The sequence below is a fragment of the Plectropomus leopardus genome, chromosome 16 (genome assembly GCF_008729295.1).
Source record: "Plectropomus leopardus isolate mb chromosome 16, YSFRI_Pleo_2.0, whole genome shotgun sequence".
Classification (NCBI taxonomy): Eukaryota; Metazoa; Chordata; class Actinopteri; order Perciformes; family Serranidae; genus Plectropomus; species Plectropomus leopardus.
Window position 1 is genome coordinate 6,442,782 of NC_056478.1, and position 27,744 is coordinate 6,470,525.

The following is a 27,744-nucleotide window of genomic DNA, read 5'->3' on the forward strand; positions in this document are numbered from 1 at the left end:
CGTCAATGCGTTATTGTTTATTATTATTATTATTATTATTATTATTATTATTATTATTTGTTGTGTATTTGTTTGTGGTACTTTATTGATATTTATATTATTTATTATTATTTACTATTTTCTAATTTTGTGGCATTATACTTGTTCTTATTTGTAAATGCTATTTTGCTTTCCTTGTTTTGTTTGTTTACTTACTCGTTTACATGTTTACATGTTCGAAATAAAGATCAATCAATCAAAGAGCAGGCCATAAGAAGGATGGGGTAAAAATAAATATCGTATATGTTTAATGCTACGACGAAGATTATAGATATACATAAGAATAACTATATATGTGTGTGAGTGTGTGTGTATATATGTATCACGTGACAAATATAGCCTGTGTATGTATAAAGCCCTGATATGAACTTGTAAAGTATTTAAAGGTATAGTGAACCTCTTTGAGACACACACACACACACACACACACACACACACACAGTCAGCTGCAGGTTATGTGATATTTAGGGAGTCTCGGGTGCCCCCCGCTGGACCAGTGCATTGTGGGACAGCGGCAGCAGTGGTTCCGTATTTGGGGTTTTTGCAGCTAGCTGATAGTTACGTGTTCCTGCAGCCTGCATGGAGGTATGGAGGAAAACGGGACGCCGCCGTACTGATGTTTCTCGGTGAAACGACCGCTCCGGTTTCAGGTAAGCGGGGTGATCGGCGGCTGCGGTCCGTCATGGACGCTGTTGTTGACGGTCTGTGGTCTGGACGGGCTGCCTGCAAGTTGCTAGCTGAAGCTAACTTACTGTTAGCATTTTTTTTAATTTTCCGGGATGCTCGCCGTCATAAAAGAGCGAAGCTGCGACGACAACTGTTGTTTTGAGTTGATACGAGAGCTTTAATCACCAATCGGTGAAATAACGGAAACGTTTATTTATGTTAAAGATCGATTAAAAGCTGTTGTTGGCTCAGTGTGTGTGTGTGTGTGTGTGTGTGTGTGTGTGTGTGTTTGTGTGTGTGTGAGACAACGGCCAATTTAGGACAGAAAAACTCGCGGTGAGGATGATTTCAGAAAAACAGTGTGCATTTATAAGAGAGGGAAAGCACCACAGATGCAGACTGGTGTTGACTGAAATGAGGGCGTTTAAACGGCAGCACTTTCAGCTGCAGAGCAAACGTTTCACTTGATTTGGCAGCTTCAGCTGTATGAAACCATTAGGGACTGTTCGTTATTTATGAGGTGAGATTTATGATGGTGTAAAAACGGGGGAGGCATGTCATTGTTTTAAGCACTGGGGAGGGACTTTTGTCTTTGTTATTGCTTAGAGGATGGGAATATAACTCAAAATGGCTTTATTTTGTATTAATTAACTGACATTTTTTAATGAAAACATGGTTTTGAGGGCATGTTTTCTTTTTAAAAAATGCCAAAATTAAATTGCAAAAACAGAAATTATAAAACCTAAACAACACAGACGCAGGCTTGTGATGATTAAAATTGTCTTGCTTATTTTATAATGAGGGTTTAAACGACAGCACTTTCAGCTGCAGAGCGAATGTTTCACTTGATTTGGCAGCTTTAACTGTATGGAAACCATTAGGGACTGTTCGTTATTTATGAGAGGAGAGGAGATGGTGAAAAAATGGGGGAGGCACAGCATTTTTTAAGCACTGGGGAGGGACTTTTTTCTTTGTTATTGCTTAGAGGATGGGCATACAACTCAAAATGGCTTTATTTTGTATTAATTAACTTCCAATTTTTAAAGAAAACATGGTTTTGAGGGCATGTTTTCTTTTTAAAAAATGCCAAAATTAAACTGTAAAAACATAAATTATAAAACATAAACACCACAGACGCAGACTTGTATTGATTGAAATGGTTCTGGTTGTTGTAAAAGAAAGAAAGGGGTTTTAAATGGTAACACTATCAGCTGCAGAGGAAACGTCTCACTTGATTTGGCAGCTTCAGCTGAATGGAAACTATTTGGGACTGTTCATTATTTATGAGAGGTGGTGATGCAAAAAAGGGGGAGGCATGTCAAATACTTAAGATAATGAAATTAAAAGCTGACTGTTTGCCAAGAAATAAAATATCTTCTATTCAGTCACTGATGTTAAAGGATACGTTTAATTTTGTAGGTGTGATTTTGTACTGTTCTAGCTATGTTAAAAGTTTTCCCTTTGTTTTTTTCTGAGTGAAGACTTGAGGGTAAGGGTAAGGGACAAACGCTTCTGTACAAAAAAACCAGACATAACCAAATCTAAGCTCAGAATATTGACGTTTCAACAAAATCACTTTACTGTACATCTCATTTAAAATTTGGCCAAATATAAAGTATTTGCATTAACCAACCAGCATGCATGACAAGACTGAAAAAAAAAACCAAGTCTTTTAACTTTAAACCTTTCATCAACATGCAAACAGTTTATTTTTGATCATAACATATCACTATTTTAAGCTCAGATTTGGTAATTTTTTTATGACAGAAGCATTTGTCCCACATGATGTGTTCAATGGCTGTCAGACATTTGATAAATGGATATTTTTGGTGATTTTAAAGAAAACATTAAAAATAGTATTAAATACTATAAAAATACAGCTATTTAAAGTTGTATGCCCTTCCTCTGAGCTGAAATAAAAACAAAACAAACGTGTTTCCCCAGTGTGTAAAAAATGATCTTTTATCTTTTGGCACCACCTCCTTCTCTCTCATAAATAACGAACAGTCCCTAATACATGTCGACAGTGACGATGCCGCACAGCGACCATTCAGCCGAGCAGTCGCCAGGCAGGGAGACGGCGGATAAAGGAGGTCAGGAGGAAGCCTGGAAGACCACTAATTTAATAACAAAGAAGAGATGGAGGTTTGTTCAGCAGATCTGAAGACAGAGAGATGATCAATATTAATAACGCAGTCGAGGGTGAAGATTTATGTAGAGGAAAATACAAAAGCATGGAGCAATAATCAACATTGATGGTTTAACCAAAGAGGCGGATTAAGCAGCAGTCAGAGCGTTTTTTTAAACAGTTATTTAACTTTAATTTAAATAGGTAATCCAGCTGAGACGCAGACACAAACAGGTCAAAAAAGGACACAAATAAAAAATTAGACGTAAAAAATAGTTTAAAAACTATGTACACTTATTGAAAACCTCCACAGATCCTGTCTCCAGATTCCTTAAAGTAGTTTAACGTCCCTGAGGGGAATTTTGCCGAGCAGCTTCAGTTCCTGCTGGAGCATGTTTCAGGTTGAAGGGAGAGTAGGAGGAGCCGTTTTCTTTTTTAATTTACCAAATTCTGTGCAGACTGGGGGGGTTGAAAGTGATGGGATTATCGGTTATGAAACTGGTTCACAGCCAGGGGTACAGGGACCCTCAGGGGTCCCTGAGGGAGTTCCAGGGGGGTCCCTAGAAAAATGAGTAAAAGCTTATTTCCACTATTTAATTCACTAAATGAGAGTAAAGCCCTAGCTGCATGGGACGAGTATCACCTGGGGACCTCCAGTGATTTATAATAATTGCGGTGGTTATCTGCGATCTTGATCCCATGTGAATTTGCCGTGTCCGTAATTTGGAGAAGAAAAAGTTCAGACAGCGTTTCGGCCGCAGGAGGCTCGTCTCACTCTCAGCCTCAGTCCGTCAGAAGGGCTAAATCTCCAAAGACGATGAGAAAGATAGCGTGACAGCGAGTGGAAGAATAGCTTCAGTTGGTTCAGAAAAAAAGAGATGCTGTGTTATGTAGAGTGGAGTCACAAAAGACAGCTTGTGCCTTATTTGGGGACAATGTCGGTAATTAAATACAGAGTTTACATATTCATGTGAAACAGAGATGTGCGGGGGTCATTTTTAATCAGGGTCCTCAAATAGTGACACTTCTGATCATTGATTTTCTCCCTAAATGTATCTAACGACCAAAATCTTTTCACATGGAGGTCCCTGCAGGGAAATCTATGCAAATGGGGCTGCGTGACCTAATTTGTATTAATTTAGAGGTGGGGCTGTGACAGCACTGTTTATGTGACTTTTAAGTGGATAAATAAGTGGGCAGCAGTCCAAGAATGGCTTTATAAATAAAGCTGTATGAGTACAAAATCCTGCACACGTTGACTAAAGAATACAGAGTCAAATGGTGCGTGAGGGTTTATAATCAGCTGTGAATCTGAAGCCGTGTGTGTGGTTTTGGTGATGGTTTTTTTTTTCTGTCCTGTGATGTGAAATGAAATAACTGCTATTGCTGTTAAGCGTGTGTCCATTAAAACTGCGCGTTAGAGCTCGTAATGATATGATCTCATCGTGTTATCGTGTCTCAGATTGCTGCCGTCCAAATTGAAATCTAACTAAATTGGTTATTGAATTTCTTTTTTCATTAGCAAATGGAGTTTGCTGAGTCGTGGAGCTCAAACATTTAGTCCAGTCGATTATTTTAATGGTCGAGTGTATACATGGTATGCAAAAAACAAAAAAAAAAAAACATATGGGGAATATTATTACATATTCTGATATGAGCTGCAATTTTTGTGGCGATGTTAGATTTTGCATTTCATTTCACTAAAAATGTCAATGATGTGATTTTTTTTTTTTCTGTATACTTAAGAAGCATGTCTCCTCATGTGCAAAATATGATTTGAATGCTACGCCATCTCTGTAGCACCAAAAAATTTATGATGGTTATATTATTATTTCAGTAAGATATAATTAGTTGTGCATCCTTTGTTGATTAACTAGAGCTGCAAAGATTAATTGATTAGTTGTAAACTATTAAATTTATCGTCAAATAATCTGATAATCTATTTATCGGTTTGAGCATTTTAAAAAGAAAAAGACCAAAATTTTCCGATTCCAGCTTCTTCAATCTGAATATTTTCTGAATCTCTTTTATGACAGCAAACTAAATATCTTTGAGTCGTAGACAAAACAAGACATTTGAGGACATCGTGTTTGGTTAAACACTGCTCAACATGTTTCACCATTTTCTGACATTTTATGAACTAAACTATGATGGCGTTTAAGGGCCACTGTAGATTAAAAAAGCAAAACGCAGGGCAGTGTCCTGAGAAAAAAAAAAGCCCTCCGAATTTCCAAGATTAATGTCGCAAATTGCAAGAACAAAGTCAGATATTCTGACTTTATAAAGTTATAAAGTTGCAAATTTGTAAGAAAAAAGTCAAAAATAGTGGATGGTTTGGCAGCGTCTCCTCAAACTCTGAATGCTGATGAGAATCTGTTAATTCTGACCTAAAATCAGGAGTATTTTCTTACTGCTTTATCCAATTGCAAAGTATTCCAAAGTGAAGTGATGTGGTTCTTTAAATCCCCCCAAAAAAACCCAAAAAATTTCAGTCTTTTTCTTCCTCATAACTTTGAGACTTTGTAAACCCAGAGAATGGCCGAAAAATTTCCCCAAAAATTTGTGACTTTTTCTCATAAAATTGCAACTTTATAGAAGATCTGACTTTTTCTCAAAAATTTGACACATAAATCTCAGAAATTCTGAGCTTTTGTATATTATATTGCCCTCTTTTGGATCTGCAGTGACCCTAATGCGCCATCGTACCAAACAACTAATCGGTTAATCAAGAAAATAGTCAACACATCAGTCACCAATAAAAATAATCATTATTTGCAGCCCTAGCATCAACTAATCAAATAATCAACTGATTGTTTCAGCTCCACGAGTAAGCAAAGTCCATATTCGGAAAATTAATAATTAAATCATTAAAAATGTTGGCGATCTTGTAATAGGTTTACTCAATTATTTGTTAGTTTTACCTTCTGAAACATTGGGATCTAATTCATTTCTGTCATTTGTATTATTTAAGTGAGATATGCTTTTTTGCATACATGTGCTATATTGTGATAAACTGATATCAGTATCAGAAATGATCGTTATTAAGACGTGGTAGTGATTTCAGCGATTGCTCAGCCCTAACTGCCTCAGAGCCACTGACTTTATTGATTTATTTATTTTTCATTTAGGTGGTTCATGCACACTGCTACCCTGCTGCCCCCCAGCAACCGTCATGCCTTATGGAGCATCCATCCGCCATCAATGACATCCCAGCGGGACCCATGTTTACAACAACGGTTCATTTTGCCAACAATTAGCCTCATATCAGCTTCTTTTTAATCAGCCTTGCTCCCTTTCGCAAAAGCACACCCATCACAATCGCAAACCTGTGCTTTTTTGTTTCACCGCAATCGACTTCTCTCCCTTCGCACGAGGCTGACCCCCTATCATGAGATTCAGAATCTACAAGAGGAAGGTGGTGATACTGACTGTGGTGGTTGTCATCTGTGGCCTAGCTTTCTGGAGCAGCGGAAGGCAGAAGAAGAACGACGGCGGCGGCTCGTTCCCTAAGGAGGTGGAGGCGGTGAGGAGAGGCAGCAGCAGCAGCAGCAGCAGCAGCAGTAGTAGCATCAACAATCATATCCAGGTGCAAGCCACACCTGCCGTCAGCAGGGCACCTGCTCCACCCCCGGTTATACAAGCAAATGACACACACCAGGAGAAAGCTAAAGAAAAAGAGAAGATACCCAAGCCTGAGGCGGATAACACCACTTTAGTGTACAGAGGCATTGTCTTCCAGCTCAACTTTGATCAGACGATAAGAAATGAGGAGAAGTTTAAGGCGGCGCGACAGAAGGACGATCTGGTTGTTGTGGTTCAGGTCCACAACCGACCGGACTACCTTAAGCTGTTAGTGGACAGTTTGCGGAAAGCGAGAGGCGTGGAGAGCATACTGCTGATATTCAGCCACGATTACTGGTCCCCCGAGATAAATAAAGTCGTCGCCTCTGTTGACTTTTGTCAGGTACTTCAGATTTTCTTCCCCTTCAGCATCCAGCTGTACCCACAGGAGTTCCCCGGGCACGACCCCAGGGATTGCCCCAGAGACATTCCCAAAAAAGACGCCTTAAAGCTGGGTTGCATCAACGCGGAGTACCCTGACTCGTTCGGACACTACCGTGAGGCAAAGTTCTCCCAGACCAAGCACCACTGGTGGTGGAAGCTGCACTTTGTATGGGACAGAGTCCGAGTCCTGAAGGACCATAAGGGGGTGGTCCTGCTGATCGAGGAGGACCACTACATGTCCCCGGACTTTATCCACCTGTTAAAGCTGATGTCCGCTCTCAAACGGGAGCAGTGCACTGACTGCGACATCCTCTCGCTGGGGAGCTACAGCCACATCGGCTACTCCAGCAAAGCCAACAAGGTGGAGGTGAAGGCGTGGAAGTCCACCGAGCACAACATGGGCATGGCTCTGAGCAGAGAGACGTACCAGAAGCTCATCCAGTGCACCGACACGTTCTGCACTTACGACGACTACAACTGGGACTGGTCCTTGCAGCACCTGACCGTGTCCTGTCTGCCCTCCTACTGGAAGGTCATGGTGAGCGAGGCGCCGCGGGTTTTCCACGCCGGAGACTGCGGCATGCACCACAAGAAGGCTTCTTGCATGCCGATTAGCCAGAAAACCAAGATAGAAAACATCCTACAGAGCAGCGGGAACCAGCTGTTCCCAAAAAACCTCCTGATAACAAAGAGACTGCCTGCCAACGGGGCCGGAGGCGTGGCCCCTCATGTGAAAAACGGGGGCTGGGGAGATATCAGGGACCATGAACTCTGCAAGAGTTATGTTCGATTACAGTGACCTTAATTGCTACTATTATATATTATTGTCTCTTTTGCATCCTCTATAAAGAAAAAAAGCCTTTTAAAAGTAAATCTTTATGGACTATTCTTCATATTGCCTGTTTTATCGGACTGTTCCAAATAAAGACGAATGTTGGATTTTTGGCTTCTTTAACACACGTATGTTCTTACATCGAATTATTTAAGTGAATCCTGGCAAGTCTGCTTTGTTTTGTAAGTTGTAATTAACAATAATATACTAAACAATATATTGTTGTGTTTTCTCTAAGACTTTGAGATTGGTCACTGTTAAAGGAGCGGTGTGTAGCATTTAGTGGCATTTAGTGGCGGATAACGAATTGCAAACAGGTTTAAACTTGTCCCGGTTAGAATTTCTATAGTGTATATTTATCAGGTTTTTACCTTCAGACAATTTATTCGCAGAGGTATCTTTGTCTCCAAAACAAACATAGCAGGTGATTTAAACCCGTAAAAACACTGAATAAAGCAGTTCCACATTAAAAATCAGTGTAAAAAGGGCCGATTGCTCCAAAAAAGTCCCTTTTTTTATGCCATCTTCCCATTTTTACACAAAACCAAGCAAATCAATGCTTCTCCAGTGTGTGATTTTAGATAGCCTGCCGGCACTGCAGAACCAAAAGTGGCATGACAGGTGTGACTTTTAACATAACTGCGTCAACCTCTACTGTGACAGATAACAAAGGCATCGACAGCACTCCATCTTTGTTAAATGGCGGCTGATCTCATCTTCATTATTTTCCCAATTTGCAGACATTCTCCGGCACTGTTATTGTTTAAATTAGCTGCTAAACAAAGTGAGAGATTTTTCCAGTACAATAATGCCTCATAAAATATGATGGTTTGACGGTATAACAGAATTATTATCAGTTATGATACTAGTTTTTGAAAACTAGTATTGTAAAACTAGTAACTGTTTTGTTTAAGTGTTTTGTATAATAATAATGATAAATATTAAGAAATATTATTATTAGTGTTATGATACTAGTTTTTGAAAACTAGTATTGTAAAACTAGTAACTGTTTTGTTTAAGTGTTTTGTATAATATATATATATAATAGACTTGAAGTTATTCTAAAAAAGTCTCCCTTTTTCAAAGTAGCTAAAATAAAGGTGAGATTCCCCGTCCAGTTGCATTTTTTTCAATACCATAGATAAGTAAATGCACATGATGTGATAACCAACAGTTTTCATACCAGCTGTTATACCTATGCAACTCTACTGCTGCCTGCTACTTTCAAAATCTCCCACAATCGAAATGTCACGACCTACCGACTTTCCCCCTTATACAGACACTGTTTCTGGGGTGTTTCTGCAGCGATTGTACCTTTCATACAGAATAGATAACAAAACATGGTGTGAAATTGCCGCCTCGAAGAGACGGAGTAAAAGGGGCTACTGTGAGCCGCATTACCTTTAGAGGTCTCTTCCTCTGCAAAACAGACGGACCCAGTGGTTTAAACCAGTAAATACACTGAATAAAGCAGTTTCACAGTTTTTCCGACACTATTGGGCTCATTGTGGAGGTGATGTGAAAATGTGAACGGCCTTACCTGCAGCCATTGTTTGGTTTGTCCGTTCTGGGCTACTGTAGAAACATGGCGGACTCCACTGACGACGACCCGCTCCCAATGTAGATATAGAGCTCATTCTACAGTAACAAAAACACAGTGATAGTTATTTTCAGATGATTATACACTAAAGAAAACACAATATTATAATCAATATCTGCCAATACATCACCCCTAAATCCTACACACTGGACCTTTAAGTCACCCCAAAAACTAAATCTAAATCGTGGTAAATTGGGAAGAGCATGCAAGCGCTCATCAGGGCTGTCATAAATTTGGTAAATCTGTGGATTTAGCAATCCCACTGTGCATGCATAATTAATTTGGAGATATTTATATCACCTAAATTTGCTGAGATCAAAGGAGATCCTTTGAGACACCTTGTTCCATTTAAATAATCCCCCACTTAGCTGATCTTCAACAGGTTTCTAGAGCACGCTGAGCGTGTCATTACTCCTGTGGCTGCAGAAAAGATGTCACTTAAGGTGCACATCTTTATAAACACGCAGATGATACTTGCATAAGTTTGACACAGGGAGTGTTTGGTCAGTGCAGTGCATTTGCTTTGTTGCAATGCATCACTGTCCGGCTTAACACTTGGGAGCAAATCCACCAAATCAGTCAGCTTGTATCTCTGTGCAGAGATTTTGATTTCACAGAAGAATGCACACGTTGCACCTGGAGAGATCCCAAGACACTGATACAACTTGGTGTTGTTGCAGTTGAAGATGCATTTACATTTTAAGTACTTAGACCACAGCTTTATATTGATGGTTTCCGCTGTGGCCCGAGCTTGGTGGCTTCTCTGGAGCTGCATTGATTCCCCCTCCCCCCCTCTGGCAATGTTTAACAATCGCTTTTGCACGCTGTTCAAAATCTGAAATAACTGCAGAGTTATCGCTGACTGGACTCTCCGTATGGTTCATATTAAATACATCCTCTGGCAGACTCTGCTAGGCCTCTCGGAGACTCAGCATAGAATTCCTAAACATTGCATGAATTAAATATGACAAATGTACAGCGTGTATCCTCGGCGCAGTAAGACAAACAACACGGATGAAGCCTAACAGAGCTTCCCTCTGTGACAAACAGACCTCATGCTCATTTTATTCCCAACGTGTGAACTTTTAATTCCTAATGCAGTGTGAATATGTGTGACTTGAGACTGCTGTGCCGAGGTCATGTGACAAACTGTGCAGCTGCTCCCATGGTGGAGGCCCAATAATTGGGTCCGCACCTCAAGGGAAACGGCTCAGAATAGATTTGAGAAAAGGAGGAAGTGGCACTGTGCTCTTGATTCTTGGTGACTAATGGTTAACTGATGCTGGAGCCTTTGAAACTGTGATGTTGAAAGCGCTCTACTTAGTTTAATATATGAGGGCAAGAATGAAAAGGAAAAAAAACACTTTAAAAGTTGTACATGAAAGCTTTTGATGGCCCAGTTATCTGTGCTGCCCATTAATCAGAAAAACTTGGTTATGTAGCACAATTTTTACACTGAAACAAGACAATCTAACAACATAGGAGGAAACATTGACCAATGAAGTAGAGAAAACAAACAAAATTCAAGAATAAAATCCCCAAATCATCAAATCTGAACTATTTTTTTATCTAACAGCAAGGCCATAAAAAGAGCTGTATGACGACATAAGCTACTGTCTGTCATAATTTAAATGTAATAATGTCCTGTGATGTGCCTTGAGCTATAGCCACAGGGCTAATCTTTCCTCCGAATTAATTATTGTAAAAGCAGAAAGAGTTTTTGCAGTCGAAACACACGGTAAAAATCATTAACTTTTAATTGATCAAAACATAAGTGGTTCCAGGGTTGTTTTAATTACATAATTAAAGACCAATTAAAGAGTAGTCTACAACTTCATTATGACCCTTATTTAGCAGTTTAACCTGGACGTGATTTTAACTAAACAGGGCAGCTGCATTTTTTCTGGTTAAGAAGAATTATAACTTTTATATTTCTCAACCAATTGCACTTGGGTCCTTTTTATATTCGTGGGTTTATGATCTACTTGTAGTAGTTCCATCTTGATATTTAAGACAAAACCACTGCTGGATGCTTAGTAGGAGTGTGTCTTAGACTGACATAAACTGAATTACTGACGTGGTGAAAGATAATTCATAATTCACCAATTGTAAAACCTCCTGTTAGACAAACATGGATTTGTCGTATTCTTAAATTTTGTTTTGAAAACTCATCAGCAGTGTCTCTTTCCAGAAATCATGACACAGTTAATAAAGATCTAAGAGCCATTTTCTGTCTACAAAACCATAGCCTAACTGTTTAACAGCACAGAAGGAAGTGTGCATCTACTCATGGAGCTCAATGGTACTCGGTGAGCTAGTAAGCAATTTCATGTAGGAACTGTTTTCTTTTTACTGAGCAACAACCACCAACTGAATCAAGAAGGAAGTGTGCATCTACTCATGGAGCTCAGTGGTACTTGGTGAGCTGGCAGTAGTGAGCAGGTTCATGAAGGAACTATTTTCTTTCTACTAAACGACACCGGTCAACTGTATCATAAAGCAGGAGGAAGCGTGCATCTACTCACTGACAAGAGGCTTGTATGAGGTTTCAACATTAATGGCTCTCTCCCTGCCTGAGCTGTAACATTAGCTACCTCAGTGGTGCTAGGTGAGCTAGAAAGAGATGCACACTTCCTTCTTGATTCGGATTGCGGGGCTGGTTCGGTCTGTGGATCTTGAGTAATCTGGTCATGATTTCTGGAAAGAGATTTGCTGTTGAGTTTTTCAAATGTACATATATATTTTTTGGGCGCTTTGAGCGAGGCACGCTGAGTGTCATCCAGTTCCACAACACTGAAGAGAAGACAGACATCTCTACGGTCGATATCTCCAACACTGCAACTCAAACCAAAGCCATCTAAAACTGATAAACAGCGCTACAGGTAAGAGGAAAAATATGTAATTTGGATTTTTGGAGGGAACTGTCTCTTTAACACCTCCTGAGTGTTGCCCTGTACCTATTTTTTGTCCCATCTCTTTCCCAGAATACATAAGTGGTTATCTAATTACTGTACACTGGAGTCCAAACTCCCCAAGTGCCAAATGCCAATACAGCCATTTTAAAGAAGACGCTCAGGTTCCATTTAATTTATTAATTATCCGTACTTTCTGACATTCCTTCATTTCTGAACTCACTGCAGGTCTCAACAACTGGGCTAAATAAATGTCCCAGTGGAATTTGTGCAAAAACTAGGTTAATTTGTTCATTTCCATAAACTGACTGCTAGACCTGTTTGTTCAAAGGAAATCTATCACTGACGTAACCAAAAAAGTGTCTTAATTGTACGCATTCGTTTTTGCAACACATCGACTGCGGCTCATTCTTTAGGCTCGCAGCTCCGAGAGGATATTAATCATTCATAGCCATTGCACACATTGCAAGGTAAACAAAACTCTGGGTCAATATATGGAGGCATGCAGACGAGGGAATTGTGAGAAGATTATTAAAGCAGGACCCAACAGGAGCAATACGACACTCTCTCAGTGCATTGGATTCCTATCAAGAGGGACCGATTTCCCTGAGGATGCAAGATAAATGATTTCAAAGCTCCTACTGTACACTCTTAGAAGTAAAGGTTACAAAAGGGTTCATCCTGAACCTTAATAAAATGTTCTACGAGGAATCAAACAGGGTTCTCCTATGGGAGCAAGCTGAAGAACCCTATATGGTTCTAGTTAACATCTTTATTTCTAAGAGTGCATACTGGTCATATGCTCAATACAAATAACCCTTTGAAACCTGAGCAAATTGACTTGATTTCTATTTTTTATTAAAAACAACAATAAAAAAAAAAACATGGAAAGATGGAATGAAACAAGGAAAGAAAAATTCCCCCAAAATTTGCAAGAAATTAGAAAGAAAGTACAAGAAAATTACAAGAAATTAGTTAAAAAAAAACTTGGGAAAGTGCTTAAAAATACAATAATTCTAGTTTCTTTCCTTTTTCCGCTAGCTTTAAAAAAAAAAAAGTTGCTCATTGCCTTTTTATTCCCATATTTTGGAAAAATAAATTTGCTCATCACCAATTTACTCAGAGTTCAAAGGTTTAAATATTTGTGAGAGGCGGCTGAAAGTAGCACATGAAAAGCGATGTTTTTTTACCAGGTTTTAAAGAGTTAAACAGTGGCTTGATTTCTATATAATGAATAAATGTGGTTAACTGCTGGATCAACAACATAAAAGTGCAAACACTACAGTTAGTGTGATGAGATGGTTCATCCTGTGTTGGATGTTTTTACGAAGAACATCTCACTAAGCACAAATCCTGATTGATGCCTGCTCGGCACTGATGTGTGCGGCTCAGGGGGGATCAGACGGTCCGTCAGAGCCCGTCATGTGTTGAGTGACGCCCTGACAGGATGATCAGGCTGCTCCTGCCTGCTGATCACCTCTTTCCTCACCGTGATGCCACAGGCCGCTGGTTTAATGGCTGCAAGTGCTCACGTTTCTTCTAAAAGTGACTCATAAATTATGGAGGAGCGGTTTTATTCCCCACTTGGAGTATAAAATATATATGAGGTCGTATGGTGGAGTAGTGGGAATACATTTGTAAAGAGAGACGTCAGGATATACACATATAGACATTGTTTTCCCCTGCTTTATCAAGTCGGGCTGTTTTCAAGTGCTCATTTGTCTGAGTAACACTGCCCCCTACTGGTTGACTGGAACCCAAACATGCCACAAACTGGTAATAAGGCTGCAAGTGTTATGAAGTTATATATGTGGAAGAGTATCAGTTGAACCCCTTAAAACCCGGGCAAAAAAAGGTTCTTGTATAATGAGCATCTTAAGAAGAAATGACTCAGAAAATAGCAATATATTAGTAAAAAATAAAAGAAAAGTGCCTGAAAATTAGCAACAAACAAACAAGGAAACGTGAAAGAAAAAAAACTGGGACATGACCTGAAAAACTACTTAACTAGTATACTTAAAAATTAAAAATGATACTGTGTGAAATAATTTTGATAATTATAAGTATAGTTATCTGGAATTTTCCCCCCTAACTTTTTAACAAATGATTTTCTATCATTTAATGATTGTTGTTGTTGTTGTTGTTGTTGTTGTGTTTTGGGGTTTTTTTGGGCCTTTTTTTTAAAAAAAAAACAAAACTTTTACACAACGGTCTATCTCCGTAGGGATTCTCTTTATAATGTCCGACTAAGAGTAATAATCTGAGCCTGTCAGTGGCAAAAACAACCATTTTTAATATATGTATATCAGCAGTTCATAATTGCCCATTAATGTTATTTTGCAGCCTGTTTCACAGCTGCCAGCCGCAGCTTTCTTATACATAACTTGACTAGTTTAAAAGAAATAAAGTTTTTCCTATTTGTCACTTATCCCTCTTTACAAAGAGAGTGCACTATAAAGCTGCTACAAAGTCCCTTCTTTTTGTCACCTTTGCATTTTTACACAGAATCAAACAACGGTGGCATCATTGTGCTCCAGTGTGTGATTTTAGACAGCATGCCGGCATCGCAGAAGCAAAAAGAGGTGTGACGTTTAACACAACAGTGTGACATATAACAAAAATGTTGGCAGCACTTTATAAACAACAATAATGGCTTCAACATGTCATTAACAATCATTTACCTTCTCTGTGATATGTCGGTTGATCTCGAGGGTGAGGAGCTCCTGGATCTCGTTGTTTTCCCAAACTGCTGACATTTTCGGAAGCTGTTCTTCTTCTTTGAGTACGCTGCTAACTGCTTTTTAAAATTTCCTGTGATGGGTAGCATGTTGTCACATTGTCACACTTGTCCCATCCTGCCATCTGTCCCTTTAACACAAACGTAGATGCTGCGCTGTTATTACCTCCACCGCTGGCTTTAAGGCAAAACAACTTTGTCCCTTCATTCCACAATCATACCTTTTATAAAGAACGGTGAGGTGGAAAATTCCCACCATGAACAGGCAGTGTAAAAGGGATTTTAGACAAAAATGTGGAAGAAATAGGATCCAGGTAGAAAAATACCAAAGTCATCTTTTGATATCCAAAAAAAGTGGCTGTTCTCGTCATTTCCATTGCTTGCCTTGATTGCAGATGGAGTACGTTAAGATCCATTTGTAGTGGGTTGATATCTATACGTGAACCTTTCATACCAGTCTCCATAATTAAAATCCACAGTAAATGAGATTCGGCCATCGTTTACTGTCCTTTTTCCACCTGTGCTTCTTGTTTTGTGACATGTCCAATTGTCTTCCAAGAAAATAAAGACAGTTCGGTGTCCTTGCTGTTTCTTGCAGGTTTAGCACCTTAACCATTTTTACCAAACCCTTTGTTCACCCACACAGGTGTTTTCACTTATTATACCTGATTACACTCCTTCTCAGGACTGTGTAAGCTTGTACTAAATGTGCTTGACTGACGTCTAAATGTTAAATGCCATGTGTAAAGTCCAGCATGGCTCCAGAGGTCTGATTAGCCGTAACTGAAAACACCTGTTGCACGGCCCTTTAATAATTTGACTAAATTAAATGAAAGAACTGATTTAAGACCGACACATTATAATAAACTCTGAGTGTATTAGTAGATGCCTATTTCTATGCAGTTAAAAGAATACTTGCATTTGTAAAGAAAATTAAGTTGTTTTTTTGCATGACTTTGATGTGTTAAAGGATTATTTCAGATTCACCAGTGACTCTGAAACCTGGAAAAAATAGATTTTATTCCTTCAAAAATATGGATGAAGTGCTAATGGGCAACTTTGCAAAGAATGTCCCTCAATGACACCGAAATGACCTGAATGATTTGAGGGGTGAGTGTGTCATCAGAGAATTATCCACAAAACCAACTTTATGATTCTTAAAATCACTTATTTGAATTTATGTTACATGACAATATATATGTATCTTCAGCACTTTCTCAGGGTTATTTTTGTGTTTGTTCATTTTCTTGTAACCTTTATTAATTTCTTCTTTTTTTTAAACTTTATTTTTGTTTCATATTGTTTGTTTGTTCTGTATTTTTTGCTTATTTTTGGGTAATTTCTTGTTAACTTTGGAGCCAAAATTAATTTCACATTTGTTTTTGCTTATTTTTGGGTAATATTCTTGTAACTTTTACCAATTTTATGTTATTTTTGGAGCTAAAATTAACTTCATTTTTTTTTGTATTGTTCTTGTGTTTGTTTTTGCTTATTTTCAGGTATTTTTCTTGTAACCCATACTAATTTCATGTTAAATTTTAAGCCAAAATTAATTTAACTTTTTTTTTTTTTTTACAGGTCAATCATCTTGTAACTTTGACGTAATTTCTTGTTAATTTTGGTCAAAATTTAGTTTTTGATTGCCGTTTTCAAATTTTTTAAAGAAATCAACACAAATTGATCAGGTTTCAAAGGGTTAATCTGATGGAAGGATTTTCCCTTCGACGTTGAGAGTGCAAGGACACGATGGGTGAAAGTGAGATTTGCCGCCCCCCCATTCACTGCACTAAAACCGACACCAAAATCTGGCGCTTTAAACACCATCACTGACCTATGACCTTTCTTTCATTTCAGCTTGATGTTATACAATCACAGGTGAAAGGTTTAAATGCTGGCACACACTGGCTGAGCTACATAAATGCCAGTAGAGGGATTTGAATCAGTGTTTTGTTGTCTGTCAGCAGAATACTAATAAATGCATGTTGCGTGCTGACCTCTGACCTCCTGTGGAGGGAAGCATATAATGAAGACGGAGCTACATGAAGACATCGATTCATGCGGTGAGTATGCACACTTAATAAAACGACACAAATGGAACATGTAATATGTCAAAGCTGTTTTTAATAGGTGTCACATGGAGGAAAAAGGCTCCCACTGTTAATATCCTCAGTCTTCCTATGTGGGTAAAAACACGCTCACCTCAAGCACTTACACCATCATCAAGTGCTGACGTCAAGTCAGTCGGTATTCAACACAGTGTCAAAAGTGTTTGTTCACAAGTTCAGCATCAGTTCAGTAAATTATTACTCACAGAAACAGGACAGCCCCATCTGCAGAACATGTAGTCAGTCTTATTTGTTAGTTAAAGTGAATTCACACACATGTTGATGGATGGGGACTAGTGAGGGGAACTATGCCAGCGTTAGTCTTCCTGTGGTTTACCTGAGCTCGGAGTGATGGCTGAACGAGGCCGCTGCGTCTGCGCCTACCTGCCTAAAAAGTAAATCTGCAGCAACAGGCGAGCTAGCATTCAGCACTACCTGTTAGATAAGAGGATTTTATAGACGTCTCCTATACCAAATGTTTCATTAATAAAAATACACCTGAATTCTCTTTATGTACAACAGAAAAAAAACACCTGCATATTCAAGAATCATTTTTAATATTAGGTATAGATCTTCTGTATTAGAAATATCACTATTTTCTGAAATGAGGATCTAAGGTAATAATGATCATTTCACCCATAAATCATTGAAGTACAATATTTACATATAATACAGAGCCCATGTCATCTGAAACAATATTAAAATAAATGTTCAATAGATACAAAGGTTTTTTTTTCTTTTAATTCTATTTATATTTCAACCTTGTCAAGGAGTCCTTACACACTCCAAAAATGTAAAGCCATTCTCCTCTAACAAACTATTAAGTGCAAACAATTTTTTTTCCATATAAAAAACTATGATTGCAGCATCCAGCGTTGAGACAGAGGGCAATAATGAGCCGTTTCCCCAAGTGCTTCCAAAGCTGTCTTTTGCTTGTGTGTCCACCACCATGAATTCAAAATGGGAAAAAAAAACAAAATCTGTGCAAATACACTTTAAAGTGTGATACCACTAATTAAAGGGATAGTTCAGTTTTCTTGAAGTGGAATTGTACAAGGTAATTATCCACAGTCAGTGTATTACAAGCAGTTTATGTCAGTCGGTACGCTCTCAGTTTGGAGAAGCAGGATGGAGTCTGACGCAGAAGCGAAGTAATGTACTGCTGTGGATGGGGGCTGGCAAGAAAACATATTTTAGCTACTTAAAAGAAGTCCCAGCTTTAAAAAAAAAAAAAAATCTTGTACACTGTATTGATATATTCTACAAGGAAAGCCATAATCTCCTTCAGTTTCAAAGACACCAGACTCCATTTAGCAAAACAGTAATTTTATCTTACTGAATACAAGAGCTGCTGGTGTACTGCTGCTTCATTTAGTAAGTTAGTTTGTGTTATTGTGTGATTTTGGTGAATCTGAACTGACCCTTTTAAACACTTAAGTCACACAATAACACAAACAAAATAACTGATCGAGGCAGCAGCAGACCAGAAGCTCCTGTGTTCACAGATGTTAAATTATCGTTTTTCTCAATGGAGTCTGGCTTTGAAGAGAGCGATGTAACAGCTTCAGCTTCACATCAGAAATCGGTTTTATTTTTTTTTATACAATATTTCAAAACTATTCCATGACTTTTTAAGGACCAATAAAATAATAATAATATATTATTATTATTGTTATTATTGCATTTATTTTTATTATCTCTCTTAGATGACATTCACTTTTAGTAATGAGTGGACCTTTAAGCGTATAAAAGAAATTCGTTCTTATGCGTACCGGCAACACTAAACCCCTGCTCTTACCTGACACTGAGTCAGTGCTTGGATCTGCTATTTTTAGATATCCAGTTGACTCTAACTCCAGCCTGCAGTCCTGTTCTGTGGAAGACAAACAGGGTGCAAACTTCACTTGAATCACCGGAGAACAAGGAAATACACCCACTGCTGCTGGGCGAAGCCGCTGGTGACAACAACCTCGCCCACAGGCAGGAAACGCTAAACAGATCTAGTGTGTAGGTATCTGTTCGTTTGTGTTACTTTTGTTTCCAAAGGTACTACACCAAAATCTTTTGATGGAAACGCAGCTTCATCTTCCATGTTGCACTGTGCATGTTAACACACCGACTATGGAAAACAACCTCATACAACCCCAGTTTGAAAAATCTGAACTATTCCTTTAAAATATTTGTACAGGAAGTAAAAAGCTCTCTTGAGCAGGAGAATCGCCCAGGAAGTGAAAAATGAAAAGAGACTTTGCGTTGCTGCTCTGAAACAATCCCTCTTCTTATTCCCTTTATGTGTGAAAAAACAAAATATGGGGGAAAAACATCTGAATTACAACCCAGACGAAAACGTTGAGGCATCTAGTCTTTACAGATCTACAGGCACAAAGGATTGGGTACTCGAGTTTGTTATATTCAGACTAGACAAGATGGAAATGTGAACCAGTCGATGCCTCTCATAAACCTCCTGGACGATTTAAAGCTTGCCATCTTACTTCCAATAGCACCCTTTGTTATTTAACCCCCGCACAAAAGGGGCGTCAAGTTTCTAACCCTGGCTTGGCCAAACGTCGGTGACTACACACAAAGAGAGCATCTGGGGTAGTTGTAGTGACGAGAATGAAGGTGACACTGGAGGTCATGTGGTGTGTGACAGTGTGTGAAGAAGCTGCTGCAGGGGCCTTGGCCTTGGTCATCCCCCCCGTCTCTGTTGCATGGAGCTGTCATTAGCAGCACCAGCACTGGGGCTATACTACTGTTCCACTGGGGGAGTTGGCTGGGTTGTTTTGAGATGATAGCAGTCCCTGTGGAGAGACAGATAACACACATTGATAACAAACAACAGTGAATGCATCAAAAGAGGCAGAACAGAGAAGCCCAGGAATGAGTCCTAAAACCCAGGAATCTGTCAGCATTTCAGCACCTCCGGTTCCCTCATCTCAAAGGCAATGGTTTGTTTTTTTTTTAGTAGGGATGATAACAATTGATCGACAATCAATTAATCAGTCAATAAGAATTTAATTTAATGTGTGAAATTTAATTGATTAATCAACAGGCTGTGCAATGCTGTCAAAGTTATGCAATATGTTGCTGTGAGCTTTGTTTGTGGTGTTTTTAGAAATACGTTTTTTATGTTTTTTAGTATAACTAAATATTCCTGATCCTGATTCATCAAAAAAATGCCTTGATCGACCTTAATCCGATGTTTGAGATTGGATCAGGACATCGCTTGCTAAGTATAATAAATGTATTTTTACCGCAGAGCTGATTTTCTGCAAAATCTAATGGAAAAATCCCACCGGCCTTTTGACGAGAGAACCAGGGCGATGTTAGCTTCCGGGTTGGCCTACAGAAAAACGTCATCCCTGGGGCACTCTTTAGTGAGGCCATGAGGTTTACTGTTGGGAAAAGATGTGCTATTAACCATGAAAATGCTGAGTGTAAATCTTGAAAAAACCTGCACACAGCGGCGTTAACTGCGTCTGAATTCAGCGAGAAAATGCAAAAGTTAAGAGGTGTCACATGACAGTATCCTCGTGAGGCCTGTCACTCACCACTTTCCCCGGCCTAGCCCATGTGCAAACGAAACCCTCCTGACAGGCTGTTACCAGACAGTCCTCAAGGAAGATTAACACAGTGAGTCTCTCGTGCGCGATCTTCTTGCACACCAGCGGCTCGAGCAGCGGCACGTCTTCCATGCGCGGGCACAGCGTCGTGCCTAGAGTCTTAGCCGCCTCCGCTTTCGCCGTCCGCGACGAGCTGAGCTGGTTGAGCTTGTCGCTGCTCTTGCTGCTGATGTGGCCCATGCTGTGGTTTCGCTTGTGGTCCTTCTCGTGGCGCTCCTTGCGCGAGTCGTGCAGCGACAGCGTTGCGAACTTGCTGACGCCAGTGGCGATGAAAGCGCTGTCGATGATGCTGTTGCCCTTGGTGCTGCTGCTGTTGCCCGTGTGGCTGTTGGGCGTGTTGCCCCCTGTCGGGTTGGAGGAGTGTGGCAAGCTGTTGGACCGCGGCAGCGTGCTGGGGAGGGAGTTAGCTGGGTTGCCACTGGTGCTACTATTGCTCCCATTGTCTTTACCGTTGGTGGGATTAGTGGTGGATACAGTAGTAGTAGTAGTAGCAGTAGCAGTAGTAGTAGTCGTAGTAGTCGAAGTAGTCGTAGTTTGTCCAGTAGCTGGAGGGCTTGTGGCACTCATAACATTAGTGTGAGTCCTAGTGCGGGACAAAGGGAGATGAGGGAAGAGAATGTCCTCCGTTAGGTCCCACAGACACAGCTGGGTGTCCTGGCCCACTGAGCCAAATCTGTAGGTCACACTAACAGGCCGACTGTCTGTAGAGTTTCTCTTAGAGAGCCGAGAGTGAGCGCTGTTCGCTCTGTCTCTGCCCGCGCCAAAGTGAATCTGCTCGTGAAACTCCTCGTCGCTACCACTGAACTCAGCAGGGGGGTCCCCGTCCTCCACGCTGGTGGTACAGTGATCAAAAGCCACCACACTCACCCACGACTTGTGACCATGTCCCCGTGCGATCACCCTGCAGTCCGAAAACGACCACACCGTCACCAAGTCGTCCTCCCCTCCCGCCACGATATATCGTCCATCCGGGCTCCAGCACACGCACAGTAAGCCACCGAAGTAGCTCTTCATTGTCCCGTGGAGCTCTGCGGCGTCAAAGCCAAACACCCGAAGGAAGCCGTCCTGGCTCGCACAAGCCAGGAACTTGCCGTCTGGGGAGAAGGCGAACTCATTGAGCGCCCCTTCACCCACTGTCCAGCGCAGTAACGGGTTGCGAGCCGACTTGCTCTTGCAGGTATGCACAGCATAGTTTTCACCCTGCTTGAGGAGCTGGTAGTGAGGCGCCGTGGTGCCGCAGGTGTTTTCCACGTTGTACAAATACATGCTGCCGCTGGAGTGAGCCACCAGGAACAAGCTCTCTGAACCGGGAACCCATCGTACACACGTTACCCGTGACTTATCTATAAGTCTCTGAAGGGAGGACAAAGAAACAGAGAAAACAAAGAGTGGTCAGCCTGTAGCAATACTACAACAGTGGAAAACTGATACTAACAGCCTGTTTATACCTGGTATTAACACGCATCTCGCGTGATCCGATCAGAAGTGGACAGCTTTGAATAAAAGATTAAACAATCACCCAAAACGCCCCCATTTCATGGAAGTTTGCACTTGCACAGTATTTTTCACACATGTAAGCTTTTAACTATTAGAACATAATTTTTAGCATCCTCAAGGATGTGTTCAACGACTTTCAGAAATTTGAAATTTTCAGGTTTTAAAGAAAGCATGCTTTTCAAACATGTTTTCTTACAAGACGAAAAAATCAAAAAATCAAATACAAAAGAAAATCACGTCCCCAAATTTTTTTTTTAAAAAAAAGCAAAAATATTTAAGACTTCTTTAGAAATCATCAGTAAAATCTATACAAAATACAGGCATTTAAAGTTGTATGCCCCTCCCCTGAGCCAAAAGTGCTTTAAAAACGATTTGACGTGCCTCGTGAAGGGAGAGATTAAATGCAGCGAGAAAATCAAGAATCTTTTGTGATGAACAAATAAAACAGTAACAAATCCAAACTTTGTCACACACTGATGCATATCGAAGCTATATTCCGTCGTCAGCTACAGAAAATAAATTCGCTGTTATGTTACCTTAATGTTATTTCATTTATAACACACATCAAATTTCCAGGTTTTCCATGACCGTTGGAACTCAGGGTGGTGTAGATCACCGTGTGCAGACTCACAATTAAATACAGTTGTATCCATTTTAAATAAAGGCTTAATACCAGTTATACACAGGCTCTAAATGTTGTCTCCACTGTCTTTAAGTTGAACTGACCTCTTCATTGAAGAGTTTGCTGGTTTCCTTCTTGATTGGGTCGATGAGCTGCACCTGGCCGGCTGAGAAGCCCACCAGCAGGGAGACGCTCTCCGCTGTGGCTGTGATGGGGTTGAAGTCATGACACGTGGGCTGCGTTCCTTTGTATATCCGCTTGTCTATGGGCTTACTAAGATCGGCAGCCTAGAACAAAGAGAAATACACACAAATCAGCTGTTTTGACCCTGCTCAGAAACAGCTCTGATTGTGACAGACACTTGACTTGGCCTCTATTTACTTTGTTTATATAAACTAAATTTCAGTCATAGAAATTTCCTCTAAGGTGACCTTTAATAATTCACTCCACAACACATCACTTCTGTTTATCTTACAGCTTTTTTCCAAAGATTTTTGGTATAGAAGACTGAAAATCTATTTGGGACAGGTCATCCCCAAATCAAAAATACATATTTTCCCTCTTCCTCTCATTGTTTTGGTGTGAGAGTGTTGAAGAAACTGGTCGTAGAGATGTCTGCCTTCTCTCCAATATAATACAACTAGATGTCACTGGGCTTGTGGTGCTCAAAGTGCCAAAAAATACATTTGAAAAAGTCAACAGCAGTGTCTGTTTCCAGAAATCATGACCCAGGTAGGAGCTATTTTCTTTCTTCTGAACTACACCCGACAACTGTATCACCACACAGCACAGAGGCGTGCATCACCTCATGGGAAAAAGCTTCTGATCGTGACAGCGCGAGATCTTAACACTGATGACGTCCCCTTCGGCTGAACTGAAACAGTAGATGCACGCTTCCTTCTGCACGGTGATCCGATTTTTGGGTGTGATTCGCTAGAAAGAAATTAGTTCCTGCATGAAACTGCTCACAAAAAGGTCTGTGGATTATTTTCAGCAACCAGAGTATGATCTCTAGAAAGAAATATGGCTGTTGAGTTTTTCAAATGTCTTTTTTGGCACTTTGAACACCACAAGCTGAGTTCCATCTAGTCCCCTTATATCTAAAAGAAGACAGACATCTCTACAGCTGATATGTCCAACACTCCGCAACTCACAGAAAAACAAATCTAGATTGATAAAAAGCACCACAGGTTAAGAGGATTTTTGGGCGGAAATGTCACTTTAAGTTGCAGTGAAAAAAACACATCAAGTATAAGATTGCATTTGATTATTTCATTCACCATCAGGGGACAACTTATCCCAGATCAGAATTGAACCAATTAAATGTTTAGTCTTCAGAAAAAGCCATTTTTTTAAATATATAACTAAAGTCTCTAAATACTAGCTGTGGACAAATATCTCAAGCACTGCTGGCTGCTATCTACTCTTTGTTTGTGTCTGTCTACAAAGTGCCAACCCAATGTTCCTGGTGCATGATAGTAATGAATTGTGACACATGGAAAGTCATTATCCAAAAATAGAGAGGAAGAACAGCCCAGGCAGACTATATACAGTTTAGTTTGTCGTCCAACAGGCAGCTGACAACACAACTCGGTTAAAACCAAACCTGACACTTTGAAGATTTAATAAAATTAAAATGAAGTAATCTGTTTTCCAGTGCGTACCATATGACAAACGTTTCATCCTGCATGCTTTTTTGACTCCTTATTGTGTAAAATAAACACCCAAAACTGACACTATACATCACTTAACAATTCATTACTGTAGGTCAATGGAAGACTATCAGCTAAACCTGCAGTAGGCCTAAAAGTTAAAAGATAACAGACCTAGTGAGCAGAGCTGGGAACCTGGCAGGAAATGTATCTGGTGTTGGACCAGTGAAAACGTGATGTTTGCAATGGCTTTATGCTTTATAGCTGCAAGTCTCTTGTGGTCTGTTTACTTTCATTAAAAGCAGGCAGATAGAAAGCTTCTGGGATTTCATTAAAAAGGCTGTCCGTGTTGTCAAAGTGAGGCTGCTCTGATTCTTTGGTAGACTTAAACATGTCAAGTGCTACATCAACATAATGCAAAGCTTCCCCTGCTGGCTACCATTTTACAAATAGTTGAATTAAAGGCAAAAAAACATCATTAAAGTTAATATGACGGGCTGAATGTATAGAGATAAGTGAGTGGGGCTCACATACTAATGTGGACAGCTTGTCCAATAATCCCCATCAACAATGAGGCAGCATGACACTTTAATTTAACAGATAATAGTCTCTGTATTCTCTGTGCTCGCAGATCTGCAATGAAGCCTTAGATGTTAGAGACCGAGCAAACTTGATCTTCAAATCTACAGATAGACAGACACGCTTCTTTAGTTTTTTTGTCAACAGACCAATTTGAAATATTTTAAGGAAGGTGGAGTACAAGAAGATGCAGTCACAGTGAGCTGGTTAAATCAAGAGCTGCAGGGAACAGGCGCTCATTACAATTTGGGGCAAACTGCCAGAACATCACCAAGGTAAACAACACTTCTTCTGCTGTGTCGTTTTTGACATATGGATAAACAAATGCGTCGTGCATTCAAAGGATGTGATCGGGGTTTTAAATAGCACAGCACGATGCAAATATCCATGACAGTTAATTGAAAATATGGCTGCACAACATATCGTTTTTCAATCATCAATGCACTGTCAAATTGAGGGATGACTACAATGCGAAAGACTGCGATATTTCCCACAGGGATTTTTAGGGGTGTACTTTAAGATGAAACACGTGTTTTAAACGTACAGCTTTTTCTAAATCAGCAGGAAATGCATGTTTTTGAGGAAAACTCAAAGGAGCAGAAATGCAGAACTGAGTACATCTATTCATTTATCACAAGTACAGATTTTAGGTGAAAGATATTATACCAACAAGGAAATATGACATAACATTGACTATTGACTAAAATGGTTTGTTCACTCTACAACTCCACCAGTTTCTTCCACAGTACGAGAGAACAGAGACCTTTTCACATTCTTGCACCTCGCTGGTGTCCCCTTAATCTTCCCAGTTTGGCGTTTGGTGCTGGAGAGAGCGCAGCTATCTACTGTTGACAGTGTTCACATCATTAAACTTAGTATTTGCATGAGTCAGGACTAAAACTTATAATGATATTAAACATGACTGATTATGTTGGCACATTAAGATTGGTGTTAGACAAAATTAAGACAAGATTGCTGTAACACTTTGGAAATTTGTCGGTGGCTGATGTAAGGCAGCATAACTTTGTACATATTCAGGTGCAATACTGGTAGTGTTTGAAACAAGACAATTGTAAAGTTAGAAAATTGAAAGAAGAGTATATCATGTTTTCATTCTGTTGCTTAACTGACTGTTGTATTATATGAAATTGTCCTAAAAATGAATCAAACATGATGTCATATTCAGGTGATTACTTGCATTAAAAAAATAATAGAATAAAACAGATGGGGCTACTACAAACTGATACACTGATGCATATATTTGCATAATCAAAAATCAAATACCCTGCTTACCCTGTACCCAAACACAACTTTCTCTCCTATTTTACTGAGAGCACCTCAACTGGAGAAATACCTGCAGACTTTCTAGTGACCGTATTCTGTAGCTGTTTCGGGGACATAAACAGCACAATCACTCCCTGTCACAGTCACCATGCCTGCTAAACAAGCCCAAACGTGGCTTGCTGCAATGACATCATCACTGTGTTCATCCAAACAGTGGATCATATTACATCACATCCAGACTCCTGACAGTGAAGTGCACTCACCATTACATCACGAATAAATAAATATATATATATGTATATGTTAAAAAAAACACTCCTTACTGACACAACAATAAAGTTAGATGTATAAGACAAAGTTGATCCTGCTGGTAACTAAGCACAACTTTCCACTGTTATGTAGCTTTAGCATGTACATAAGGAGCATAAACAAACACAACACGAGACATGACAAGCTCGTGTCATTTAGCTCATGTCACAAACTAACACAGACTGACAGCTCAAACATTTCCGACCCAAGTCTCACCGAGGCAAAAAACAAACAAACAACAAACTGTGGCGACGTTAGCGAAGAATGCTAATTAGCTCCTAACTTAGCCAGGTCTGCTACATGGCCTGGTCCTCACAATCTGCGCACTTCAATGACAGCAGCTAACGGGGCTGACAGTCCGGGTACAGCTCGGTAACGGACGGCAGATCACCGGGCAGCTACCGGACAGCTCGGTGTCGGTGTCTGCAGTCAGTATTGTTTACCTTTCTCACGCCTTTGTAGATATAAAAGTAGAGTTCCCGGCCCACATTGAAACAGATCCTGTCGCCGTTGCCGGACTGGTCGTTCACATTGACGAAGGAGACCTTGACGGGGTTGGAGCCCTGCGAGTTGAAAGGCACCCTGTTCGGGCGGCTGTATTCGGAGTGAGTGAGGAGTTTGTAGACGCCTTCTCGGGTGGTGAATTGAGTTTTAATTTCGTTCATCTCCTTCCCTCCTCCCTCCGCCGCCATCTTGGAAATTGGCGTTCATCCTTGTCCGAGCCCCGGATGTTAGCGACGGCGCATGCGTCGGAACGTAGAAGTCCTGCAGCCATGCGTACAGAGTACACAGTCATGTGAGACAAAACCAGGAAAATAAACCGTGTATAAATGTAAAAATAGGCTTCAAAACACCCTGACATTCGGAGAAATGTTTTAAAATATTATGTCTTAAAATCTGTCATAGTGTTATACAATTCTAAAAATGTCCTAAAATCCCAGTAATGCCCTAACATCCAAGAAATGTCCTATAATCTTAGAAACGTCCTAAAATCCAATAAACGTCTTAAAACCATAGAAATATTCTAATATCCCAGAAGCGTCCTAAAATCCTACAAAAGTTCCTATGAATGTCATAAAATCTGAGAAATATCATAAAATCCTGCAAACATCCTAGAAATGTTAATTCTGAGAAATATCCTAAAATCCTAGAAA

At 40.0% G+C, this 27,744-nt stretch overlaps 2 protein-coding genes across 2 annotated transcripts; one reads left to right on the forward strand and one right to left on the reverse strand.

Moving 5' to 3' along the window:
* Positions 1-532: 532 nt before the first annotated feature.
* Positions 533-7,907, forward strand: mgat2 (alpha-1,6-mannosyl-glycoprotein 2-beta-N-acetylglucosaminyltransferase). The gene is made up of 2 exons (XM_042503377.1): positions 533-689; positions 5,962-7,907. Exon 2 carries the CDS (start codon positions 6,222-6,224, stop codon positions 7,635-7,637), a length of 1,416 nt encoding a protein of 471 aa, XP_042359311.1. The 5' UTR covers positions 533-689; positions 5,962-6,221; the 3' UTR covers positions 7,638-7,907.
* A 9,043-nt stretch (positions 7,908-16,950) lies between these two features.
* Positions 16,951-27,290, reverse strand: wdr20b (WD repeat domain 20b). The gene is made up of 4 exons (XM_042503424.1): positions 27,034-27,290; positions 22,871-23,053; positions 20,576-22,000; positions 16,951-19,825 (listed from the first exon to the last, which is right to left on the reverse strand). Exons 1-4 carry the CDS (start codon positions 27,280-27,282, stop codon positions 19,769-19,771), a joined length of 1,914 nt encoding a protein of 637 aa, XP_042359358.1. The 5' UTR covers positions 27,283-27,290; the 3' UTR covers positions 16,951-19,768.
* Between the last annotated feature and the right edge of the window lie 454 nt (positions 27,291-27,744).

Coding starts and splice junctions, on each gene's coding strand:
- mgat2 (XM_042503377.1), top strand. CDS start 6,222: ATGAGATTCAGAATCTACAAGAGGAAGGTGGTGATACTGACTGTGGTG.
- wdr20b (XM_042503424.1), bottom strand. CDS start 27,282: ATGGCGGCGGAGGGAGGAGGGAAGGAGATGAACGAAATTAAAACTCAA. Junction 23,054..27,033: donor TCTACAAAGGCGTGAGAAAG/GTAAACAATACT, acceptor TCTTTGTTCTAG/GCTGCCGATCTTAGTAAGCC. Junction 19,826..20,575: donor GGGCTAGGCCGGGGAAAGTG/GTGAGTGACAGG, acceptor GTCTCTCCACAG/GGACTGCTATCATCTCAAAA.